The following is an 11324-nucleotide window of genomic DNA, read 5'->3' on the forward strand; positions in this document are numbered from 1 at the left end:
ATCTCCCCGGCCCCCAATTCCTGTTTTTAAATCTTTACCACTCTTCACAATGCACTGAAAGAAATCCAAATTCCCTGTTTCCTTACCTAATTCATCTTTTGCCAGCACTAACTAAGTAAGTCAACAACGGTAGTGGCAGCGTCAGAATCTCTAGTTTACTGTTTTATGGCTCTGAGTTTTGGGACAAGTCACGTCACCTTTCTCTTGATCTACTTTCCTCACAAATCAAGTGAGTCTATACTTCAAGGGTTGTCAGGGGCATTAACACACCCACTGAACAAGGTGATGGACATGATCTAGGATGGGGCTTTAGATGGTACATGAATGGTGGTCTTACATAATGCTGGACACCTAAGGCGATTCAATTCTTTTTTTAAACTTCTGATGACCTCAATAACATCTCATTGGGCTGGGGAGATGGCTCAGTGGAATAAGTGCTTCTCTGGCAAGCTCGAGGGCCTGAGTTCAATCCCCGGTTCCACAAAATAGATTAAAAAAAAAAAAAAAAAAAAACTCAGTTCCCGTCAGAGAGAGAGAGAGAGAGAGAGAGAGCGAGCGAGCGAGCGAGCACGCAGGCAGGCAGACAGCGTAGCTCAATGGTAGAGCATCAGTACTCCTGGATTCAGTCTCCAGCAACCTCGTCCAAAATACAGCGACTGGTTTAAAAACCTTTAGTAGGGTTTCTGAGAAGTACTGGGAAGCTAATAAACTGATTAAACAAAATCCCCAAAGGTGGGACTCAAAAGTCTTAAGTGTGAGAAATCCCAACTTTGGCAAGATAGGGTGCCTGCCTACCATAAATGTACAATGAACATAGAACGCACTGAGTATATTGGCACATGCCAGTAATTCTATTAAGGAGGCTGAGGCAGGAGGACCACAAGTTTGGTGAGATACGTCTCAAAATAAAAACTAAAAAGGGACCCTGGGTTCGATCCTTAGTAACACACACACACACACACACACACACACACACACACACACACACAGAGCTGTTCCCACTGTCATCAGAAGGCTGCAAAATGGGACAAGATATCGTAAGGAAAATATTCCTGATCAGAAAACAGCACTACGCTCCCTCACAGGTATCCGCACTGTGAAATGAACGTGCAACCTTTCCTTTGGGTTGTCCAGGAGGTCCCTGCCCAGTGCCCTGCCGCCCTACTTCCCTTTCAACCTCACCTCAGCCTCACTCACTGCTCGACGTACTAATCCGACCCAGCGAACTACTTCCGGCAGTGTGGGAACCACGCAGCAAGTACCACAGAGACACAGAAGGAAGGAGCGGCTGGCCGGAAATGAGGTACGGAAGCCTGGAGGGAGGCCGGGGCGCTTTATCTCGCGAGAACCGCAAGGCGTTGTGGGAAACACAAAAGCAGCGGGCTCCCATTAGGGAGCGGCTTCACGGGTGCCCTAAAAACCGGGAAATGGGGTTTAAGGACAAAGCTTTTATCAGCGCATACCGCTGAGCCCAGAAGTTAATGGACACTGCTGATTTGTTCAATGAATGAGTTTGTGGTACGTTTAAGATTGTAGCTACTCAGAGGCTGGGTGTGGTGGCGCACACCTGGAATCCCAGCTCTCAAGAGGCTGAGGCAAAAGGATTGTTGAGAGTTCGTAGACCAGCCTGGGCTACAAAGGGAGCTCAAGGGCAGCCTGAATTGCATAATGAGACCTTGCCTTAAACGCTTGCTCCCGAGTTCGATCCCCGGTATCAAAGAAAAAAATTAAAAAAGGTAGTTACTCGGAAAGCCGAGGCAATATTAATTATTGGAGAGTGAACCTAGGGCCTTCACACTGAGGTATATCCTCAGGCATTTTTATTTTGAGACGTGTTCTAAGTGCTAAGTTGCTCAGGCAGGGCTGGAATTTACAGTCCTTGTGTCTCTGTCTCCCAGAGTACTGGAATTACAGGAATGTGGTACCATGCCCAGCTTTGAATGCAGGATTAGAAAGCTTCAGCGTTTCCTACTACTGGATTGAATTGTAAGACAGAGCCAAGGATTTTTGGTGTAAAATTCCCCTTATCTCAAGGTAGAAACACTCCTGTTCACGCTGGGCATGGTTGAGGACACCTGTAATCCCAGCACTTGGGAGGCTGAGGCAGGAGAATTATTTCAGGTTGGAGACCATCCTGAACTACATAGACACTACCTTAAAAAAGACAAAGAAGAAACACTCCTGTTATGAATACCTATTTATGAAGTTAGATCCTTATGCCCTAGTGTGACAGTGAAAATTCTTTCCCTTAGAGTAGCCTAGGAATACAGTACCTTCCAGCAGGGCAGATCAGCCAGGCTCTGCCTTGCCCTGCCCTGGGTACCTGCTGAAGTTCTTTGCAGATAAGAAATGACACTGCAGCTTAGAGTAAATATTTAATTGGTTCCATCAGCAACTCTAGCACGTTTTCCTGGTAGGGAGGCAAAAAAATCAAGCTACCTAGGGGTTTATGAGGTATTGGGGGGATTACTGAGGAGGTCCCTAGAGTCACTGAACCTGTTCCACAGATCTGATGGCTCTGGAAAATTTGAGGGTTGGATTGATGAAATGTCAGGCAGAGAAGAGGAAATGCAGTATGATGAAATTATAGGCCTTGGCCTGTGGTCTTGCCTGCAGGAAGAAGGGGCAGATAAAAGGCCAGAACTACATACTCTAATTTGAACCTCATGTAAAAGGAAACCAGTTTCTCTCCATTTGTTTAGTATTTAGTTCCCCCCACCCCCAGGGGTCTTCTGTCATCTCTGTTCTATTTATTTCCCAATTCTGTATTCCAAAGCCTGCAATTCATATCCCAAGTTCTGAATTCTATGTAGTGCCTTCTGGGTTTCTGTTCCGTATCTTTCCTGCTCTCAAACACTCCTATTCTCTCACCTCCCTGCGTAGAATTCTGCGTCTCTTCCTGACAGCTGAAAGTTCATGGCAGTTCTAAGCTTTTCCCCAGCAGGAGGAATGTGGCTCAGATTTACTTGTCCAGCAAGTGGGTGACCCAGTGGGGACGGAATTCTTGAGGGTCAGACCTGGTCTGACTTCCTCCTTTCTAACCACTGGTTATTCTATCTTTTCTGCAATTTAGCTAAACCAAGGATTTCCACAGTGATAGCTGGGAACAGGAGGCCTTGAGGTGAGGAATCTCAAGGGGGAAATGTGAGAAGACCTAAAATTTTTGCTTAGAGAACTTAGAAACTACTTCCAGCAGAAGGAAGGAGGTGGGCAAGGAAGGCAGGAAGTACCTGGACAGAACTATAACTCCTCAGAACCTTGTCCTATTTGTCTGAGCTGAGCTCTACCTGTCAAGAGTCCTCCCAGAGCCTAGAGAAAAGCAAGACAGCAGGACCAGAAGCTCCTCTGTCCCAGGCTGCCCTGAGAGTGAAGGGGAAAGAGGTAAGAGGTAGCAGCATCATCACTGAAGAGGCGAAATCTTCAAAGGGATCATAATCCGAGACTCCATGTGTCGCACCAAGGGGACTGGAGAGAGAGAGAGAGAGAGATGTGGCTGTCACTTGGGGCTAAGGCAGGCATATCTCTCTCACACACACACATACACACACACACACACACACACACACACAGGCTTTTTTTTTGAAACAGGGTCTTACTCTGTAGTTCAGGCTTGCCTTGAACTTACTATGTAGCACTAGCTGGCCTGGAACTTGAAACAGTCCTCTTACCTCAACCTTCCAGTGCTGGGATTATAGGTGTGCACCATCATGCCCAGCTTTTGTTGGTTTTTTTTGCGGAACCAGGGATTGAACTCAGGCCCTTGCCCTTGCCCTTGCCAGGGAAGCACTTATTCCACTGAGCCATCTCCCCGGCCCCTGTTGTTTTTTTGATATAAGCTTCTAAAGAGAAGCACCAGATGCTAAGAGAAGAAAGCCTCATGCCCTCCTAGAAGGACCATGGCAGGACTTTGGTGGTGATGAGATGAACATTCTTCAAAAATCACATCTTTCCCTAAATATGTGGAAAAATAAGTGGTCTAGAGATGGGTATAGCTCAATGGAACAATGCTTGCCTAGCATGTGAGGCTCTGGGTTCCATTCCTACCACCACAAAAATAACAATGGCAAAGTAAAATATTATTTCTAAAGGAGGGGATATAGCTTAGCACAGCACCTGCCTGGCAGTGCAAGGTCCTAAATTTGATTTCCAGTACAAAAAAAAAAAAATCTGTGAGACTGGGTATGGTGGCATGCACATGTAATCTCAGCATTTGGGAGGCTGAAAACAGGAGAGATCTGTGTAGTGAGAGATCCTACCTGTACTAAATACAAAAATAAATAAATAAAATAAATAAAAAAATTTTTTTAAAAAAAAGGGAAAAAAATTTTCTCAGATACCGATGACAAAGTAGGGTGATATAAAGAAAATAACTGTAAGGCTGGGGATGTAGCTCAGTAGTAGTCTGATTATTATTACAGGCAAGGTCCATGAATTGCTGAGTTCAATCCTCAGCACCTTAGGGAGGCAGGAGAGAAAAAAGAGAGGCAGGAGGGAAAGAAGGAAGGAAGAGAGAAAAAGGATGGAAGATTTGTAGTCAGTATGATAGCATCCTAGCATTGAGACAAAAGGTGTGTGGGAGTGGTCTAGTGACAGGCTTGAAAAGTAATGAATTAGTCCAACTGCCTCACTTTACAGATGGAAGTTGCACCCTAGAGATCAGCTCAAGAGCATCCAGAATGTTTGCTGGGCGTGGTGGCACACACCTATAATCCTAGCACTCAGGGAAGCTGAAGCAGGAGGACGGATCATTGCACGTTTGAGGCCACCTGGGCTACAGAGCGAGCTCAAGGCCAGCCTAAATGGCATAGTGAGACCTTGTCTCATAGCAAGGGGGGGGGGGAGCTCACCCAGAACATTAGACTCTTCTGCTGCTCAGAGCTTTTCACACCTTAATGTGCATAGACATCACCCATAGTCCCTGGGAGACTGAGGCAGGAAGATCGCTCTGAGTTTGAGGCCAGGCTAGGTTACACAGCGAGATCCTGTCTCACATACCCTCAGCCCCCCAAAAATGCAGATCCTGATTTCGTAGATGCTGGAGGAGCTGATGGCATTTCCAGTGAGTGCCCAGCGGATGTCGATACTGTTGTTGAGAACATGATGAAAGGCTACCACCTCCTTCAGTACACACATTTCCCCTCACACCAGCTGGAAGTGTGCCAGCTCCCCAAAAGTTCAAGGGCAAGGACAGGTTTTTATTTGTAGATGTTTACCCACTCACCACCATAGTTCCCTCCTAACACATAGTAAGGGCTCTGTGAATGCCAACCAACTCCAGGTTCTAGCAGTGGCGAATACTCTGACTAAAAAATTGCTCAAAAAGACGAAATGCTAGGGCCAGCGAGATAGCCCAGTGGACTAAGCACCTGCTTAGGCAAGCACAGCGGCTGGGGTTTGATCCCTGACATGACATGTCACACAGCCCCGGCCCCCAGTGTGCTGAGCTGGCAACTGAGTCCAGGCATGGTGGCACACGCCTGTAATTCCAGCGCTGGGGAGGCTGAAAACAGGAGGATTACTCTGAGTCCAATCTGTGTAGTGAGACCCTGCACAGAATACAAAATACAAAAAAAAAGAAAGAAAGAAAGAAATGCTGCATGCTTCTATGCTAGAGTGAGGGCAAAGCACTTGTCATAAATTAGTTCCTAAGTTCTCTCCGCTGCCTCTGAGGGATTTCACTGATGAAGAAGCAGTTTCAGCAGCGCAGAACCGCCCCCAAGGTGATGGTGGGCATATAGCTGCTCTGCAGCTCCCACTCAGCAATCACCTGGCTGGATTACAGTCCCACAGAGCACTCACTTAGGACTAGAGTTCCCAGCTGGGCTCCATGGCACATGCCTGTAATCCCAGTACTCTAGGAGGATGGCAGGTTGCTGTTACCCCACTTGGGCAAAAGCAAGACCCTGTCTCAAAATATATGGAGTTCAGGCTGTTTTTGAACTGACTGTACCCCAGGATGGCCTCAGACTTTCAGCAATCTTACTGCTTCAGCCTCCTGAGTACTAGGATTACAGACATGCATCATCCCACATGGGTACTTTTTAAAAAATTTCTGGCACCAGGAATTGAACTCATGACCTGATGTTTGCCAGGCAGGTACTGTGCCACTAAGCTTTCCCTAAACCTAAGGGTATGTTAAAAAAAAAAAAAAAAAAAAAAAAAAAAAAAAATTTAAAGGGCTAAGGATGTAGCTCAATGCAAATGCCCTGAGTACCATCTCTAGTACCCCCTCCCCCCATGTTTCCCATCTCCTCAGACAGGGCTCCCAGTAGATGACCTCCAAAGGCCCCACTGAATGCAAGAGGAGGTGCCCACCTGTGTAGTAGACGTTTTCATCCCAGCCCCTCTTCCTCCAGGCAGCATTTCGGGTCTCCTCCCGGGACTGCAGGTCTTTGTAAGCTGTGGTAAAGGCAGAGGCTCATTCCTTAGGCACGGAGGATCTGATCCCTTCTCCAACACAGGGGCTGCTACCTACTGCCCCCAACCCAGCCACCATCTCTTCCTGCCTCAGGCTATCACAAGCAGAGTCTGCTATCAATCTCGTCTAAGTCAATGAAAAGATTAACTTCAGATAATTATAAATATTTAATAATGTGTATAGAAAAGAAACAGACAGGATAGAGAAACATGATGACAATGAAAACAAAATGTCTCCAAGAGGATAAAATGTAAACTCAGATGAGGAAGAAAATAAGCCAGCTGTGAATTGTTAGGGAAAAGCAGTCCAAGTGGAAAGAATAGCACAATGGCCCTGTGGTGGGGAAAGACCCTCAGAGTTTTGAGAAGTACACATGTTCACAACTTCTAACCAAATTTGTACTTTGAGCCCCATACTCTCCTGTTGACTCTAGAATGTTTATGTGCAGGACACATGTGACATTTCGGGACCCCTCTGACCTGCTCCTCTCCTAGACCTCTTTTTTTTTTTGGCAGAACCGGGGATTGAACTCAGACCTGTGCTTGCCAGGGAAGCACTTATTCCACTGAGCCATCTCCCCAGCCCCAACTGCTCAGAGAGGAGCCCTGGAGTAATTTTGGAATCTTTTCCTCTTTTGTCCCCAAATCCCCACCAACAACTCATCCTCAGGTTCCACTAGTCAGGCTCAACTCTAACTCCGTGGGCGCTTCTATATCCCACAGTCACTATTCATGGCCAGACCCCATCCTCGCCTGCCTGAACTAGGGTAAGCATCTGTGGATCCTTGCTTCTCTACCAGGCACTCTCAGAAAAGCACACAGCAGCCAGAGGAGTCACAGTCTTGTATTACATTTATGATAAAGCCCCATTCATCCCCATGGCTTGTCAGCCTCAGTTTATGTAGTGTCTGCCCCTTTCGCCTAGCCCAACTCCTCCCTCTTTCCTTAACTCACGCTATCCCTCAAACCTCAAAGGCAGCTGGGTGTGGTGGCACATGCCTAACACCAGCACTCTAGAAACTGAGACAGAAGGACTGAATTATAGGCCACCCTTGTATACATACTAGTTCAAGGCTAATCTGCTACACAGTGAGAACCTGTCTCAAAACACAAAACAAGTTTTCTCAATTGTGGTGCCTTTGCCCAGCACTTCAAAACTGGTTCCTTCTCATCTTTTATATCTGAACTTACTTATTGCCTCTTGGGGGGTAAGGGTGTGTGTCTTTTTTTAACCTGCCCAAGCCAAGGTAAGTCCTGTTTTTTCTATCATCTCTACCTGCCTTTTCTTCTACAGATATTATTTGTACACATCTGAAATTAATCTTTTTTAATTTATATCTTAATTTAGCATCTCCCTTTATAAGAGTATGATTTCTATGCATGCATTAATGTATCCCTGTTGTCTACTAATGGCAGTGGAGAGAGAGAACCAACAGAAGGCTCATGGAAAGTCCCTGACCTACCCCAGAGATGGTGTACAACGTAGAGCTCTCCTATCTGCGAGAAGAAGCCGCCCACTGCTTCCTGGTTCTCCTGCCGGTACTTGATGGCCCGAGCCCTGGAGATAGCAGAGTATGGGGAAGAGGCCAGGCCAGTACAAAGGGACTCCCCAGGAGGCCCTAGATGATCCCTTGGCCACCCAAAGGAACTGATATAGGGCCTATGGTTGGTCCTTGAGATGCTTGGGCAACGATGGAGGTGCAGCTGCTGGCTGATTTCCCACCAGGAAAGGAGGCCTCACCCCCTCCAGGAGACTGACACCTCATGGTTGGGTTCTTTTATGGCTCCATGAGTGGCAGAGGATGCTAGGTTTCTTATGATATGGCCCTGGGCAAGTGGCTCACTAGGGGTCTCGGTAGGGCAGGAGAGCAGGGTTTCCCATGCCGCTAGCCCTAGTGCCAGCACTTACCAGTTGTTCCCCCATTCAATCATGGTTCCTGGCTGAAAAAGAACCAGAGGGAGGTGGGAAATGAGCCCCACATTGGCTTCCAGCATCATCACAGGCCAGACATGAGAACTGCTGCCTGCCCAGCTCCACGGGCCTCATCCACAGGCTCTGACTCACATTGCTGCCCAGGTGCCCACAGACACATGGACTTCTGCTCTGAGCTCGTAGGGACAGGGTGGTCAGAGCCCCAGTCTAGGCACTGGGACACAGGGCCCAGCCCCTCAGGTACTTGCAAAGCAGCATCATAGCAGGGACAGTGGGAAGCAGGACTCTGGCGGGGGGGGGGGGCACCTTGAGTTTGTATGTCCTCAGCTCATAGATGTTGGGGCCTGCTCTAGGCTGTGGCTCATTCCAGAAGCTGAATTCTAGGAGCAGCTGGTTTCTCCTGGACAGCAGCATAGAGCTCCGCTCCTTTCGGAATTCCAGATACTCCTGTAGGCATGGAGTTATGGGCATAGCAGCCAGCAAGAGCCCTCCACCCAGTCATGTGCCCCATAGGCAGCCAGAAAAGGTCACCAGGGGGATGTTGACATACCTTGTTGTTTTTGAGCTTGTTCATGCAGTCCATGAGGGCCGGGTAGCCGCCTGAGAAGCGCCACAGATGCACTGTTGGAGGGGGTGGGGTGTAGGTCAGGGGCTGTTGGGCCCTGCCTGGTTTATTACAAGGCTGTGTTGTGTGTGTGTGTATGTATGTATGGTAGTGGTGGACTCTTTGAGTTCCCTTGGCTTTGGTGTGAGGAAGCAGTAGGTGGGGCTGATCTAAGATATCAGTCCAGGAGATCTGGGTTTGAGCCACAGCTCTTCCAGGTGGCCTCTGCCTCCTCTAAGATGTAAGTCCTCACCCTCAAGATGGGGATAATGCTCCTGCCCAACCTTCCTTAAAGAGCAGTGAGAGCCTTAGCTATGGATGGCGTGTAGCTCAGTAGTACACCATGCACTTAGCACGTGCAAGGCCCTGGGTTCCAACCCTACACTAAACAAACAAACAAACAAAAGAACCAAAAAGTATTGGATATATCCTGTATCCTAGGAACAGCAAAATGCATAAGGATGATCACCAGGCATATAGATAGATAAAAGAAGACAGTTCTTTTTTTTTTTAATTTATTTATGTGTGTGTGTGTGGCCAGCTCAGCCCACCAGGGGGCAGGGCTGGCTGGCATGTGGTGCTGGGGGATTGAACCACAGTCCCTTTGCTTTGCTAAGCTTGTTCTAAAGTAGGTGCTTTAGACCACTGAGCCATCTCACCAGCCCCAAGAAGACAGTTCTGATGGGTTAATATGATATTCTGGGTCAGTGAATTAAACGGAATCCAGTTGGGTGCAATGATACACATCTGTAAACCCAGCTACTGGGGTGGCTAGGGCAGGAGAACAGCAAGTTTGCCCAGCCTGGGCAACTTTTTAAAACCCTGTCGCAAAATAATAAAAAGGGGTATATGGCTGGTGAGATAGCTCAGAGGACTAAGTGCCTGCTTAGGCAAGCACAGGGATTAGGGGGTTCGATCCCTGGTACTACATGCCCCGCCCTCGGGCACACTGAACTGGGAACTGAGTCTGGGTGTGGTGGCGCATGCCTGTAATCCCAGCACTGGGGAGGATGAAAACAAAGACCCTGTACTGAAACACACACACAAAAAGGGGGGGTTGTAGCTCTGTGTGAACACCCTTGGTTCAATCCCTAGTACTATAAAAACTAACAAAAAGAAAAAAAAAGGGAGGGAGTAAGGGGAAAGGGAGGTAAAAATTATTATGATTTGCTATATACGTATGCCAACTCCCCATGATGAATTATTATGTACTATAAAGCTGTATTTTTTTTTTTTTTTTTTTTTCAGAACTAGGGACTGAACTCAGGCCTTGCGCTTGCCAGGCAAGCACTTATTCTACTGAGCCATCTCCCCAGCCCCTGTGTAAAGCTGTACTAATAAAAACAAAAACTGGAAAATTAAAAGAATGAGATACCATCACATTAAGAAAAAAAAAAAAGAAAGTCAAGACATGGTGGCATATACCTGTAATCTAGCACTTTGGAAGCTAAGGCAGAAGGATCTTCATGAGTTTAAGGGCAGCCTGGAATACATAGGAAGACACCCCCCCCCTTTTTTCCCCTCTTTTTGAGACAAGATCTCACTATGTAGTTCAGGCTGGCCTTGAACTCACTTTGTAGCCCAGGCTGGCCTTGAATCTACAATCCTCCTGCCTCTGTCTCCCTATTACTTGGACTACAGGCATGTACCATCGTGTCCAGTTGAGACTCTTATAAAAGAGCAGAATCTGTACTCCCTATTCCTTACATACCCCTCACCTGTACTTTGATTTTTCCCATATAGAAAAATGTCCTGACAGTGTTTTTTGTTTGTTTTTTAGTGTTTTATGACAGGGTTTCCCTAAGTAGTCCAAGCTGGCTTTGAATTTACAACTCTCCTGCCTAAGATTCCAGAGTGTTGGGATTATAAACATTTAGCTCCTGACAATAATTTAAAGGTCTTGTTCCCAAGGGAAATAACAAAAAAGCTACCAAAACCAGGATGCTGACCCAGAGAAAAGGGATTAACCTAATGAAGGCAAACAACAGAGAAGTTACAAGGATGGAATCATAGGCCTAGGAAGAATCTTGCTGACAATTATCGTGGTCCCATGGAAGATAAGCCAGTTTATTAAAATGTAGAATATGACCCTACTCCAGGGTATAGTCCAAAGGGCCTGTTAACCAGCTACCCTTCAAGATGCATAAAATGAAGATCAGGGAGTTAGCTTAGCACATAAGCATTTGTCTGGCAAGCACAAGGTCCTGAGTTCGAGATGTACAAAATGTAGTTCATTTGTTTGCTTTTTTTTTTTTTTAAACATTTATTTATTGGGCTGGAGAGATGGCTCAGTGGTCTAAAGCACCTACTTGGAACTAGCTTGGCAAAGCATCAGGGACCGCGGTTCAATCCCCCAGCACCACATGCCAG

The 11324-nt window shown here is 46.9% G+C and overlaps 2 protein-coding genes across 2 annotated transcripts in view; both read right to left on the reverse strand.

Annotated features, from left to right (window-relative positions):
- Positions 1-1298, reverse strand: part of Thoc5 (THO complex 5) — a 40631-nt gene extending 39333 nt beyond the window's left edge. Inside the window, exon 1 of the mRNA XM_023711423.1 lies at positions 1183-1298. The gene's annotated coding sequence lies outside the window, so the exon portion shown is untranslated. The remainder of the gene's footprint in view (positions 1-1182) is intronic.
- A 1064-nt stretch (positions 1299-2362) lies between these two features.
- Nipsnap1 (nipsnap homolog 1) overlaps positions 2363-11324 on the reverse strand; it is a 19698-nt gene continuing 10736 nt past the window's right edge. The window contains exons 5-10 of the mRNA XM_004628050.2: positions 8901-8971; positions 8657-8797; positions 8327-8358; positions 7881-7975; positions 6316-6399; positions 2363-3465 (exon numbers count right to left, since the gene is read on the reverse strand). Of these exons, the coding sequence (XP_004628107.1) occupies positions 3401-3465; positions 6316-6399; positions 7881-7975; positions 8327-8358; positions 8657-8797; positions 8901-8971 (488 nt within the window). The 3' untranslated portion in view covers positions 2363-3400. The remainder of the gene's footprint in view (positions 3466-6315; positions 6400-7880; positions 7976-8326; positions 8359-8656; positions 8798-8900; positions 8972-11324) is intronic.

Source organism: Octodon degus, unplaced genomic scaffold, assembly GCF_000260255.1.
Source record: "Octodon degus isolate 3935 unplaced genomic scaffold, OctDeg1.0 scaffold00021, whole genome shotgun sequence".
NCBI classification, from domain to species: domain Eukaryota; kingdom Metazoa; phylum Chordata; class Mammalia; order Rodentia; family Octodontidae; genus Octodon; species Octodon degus.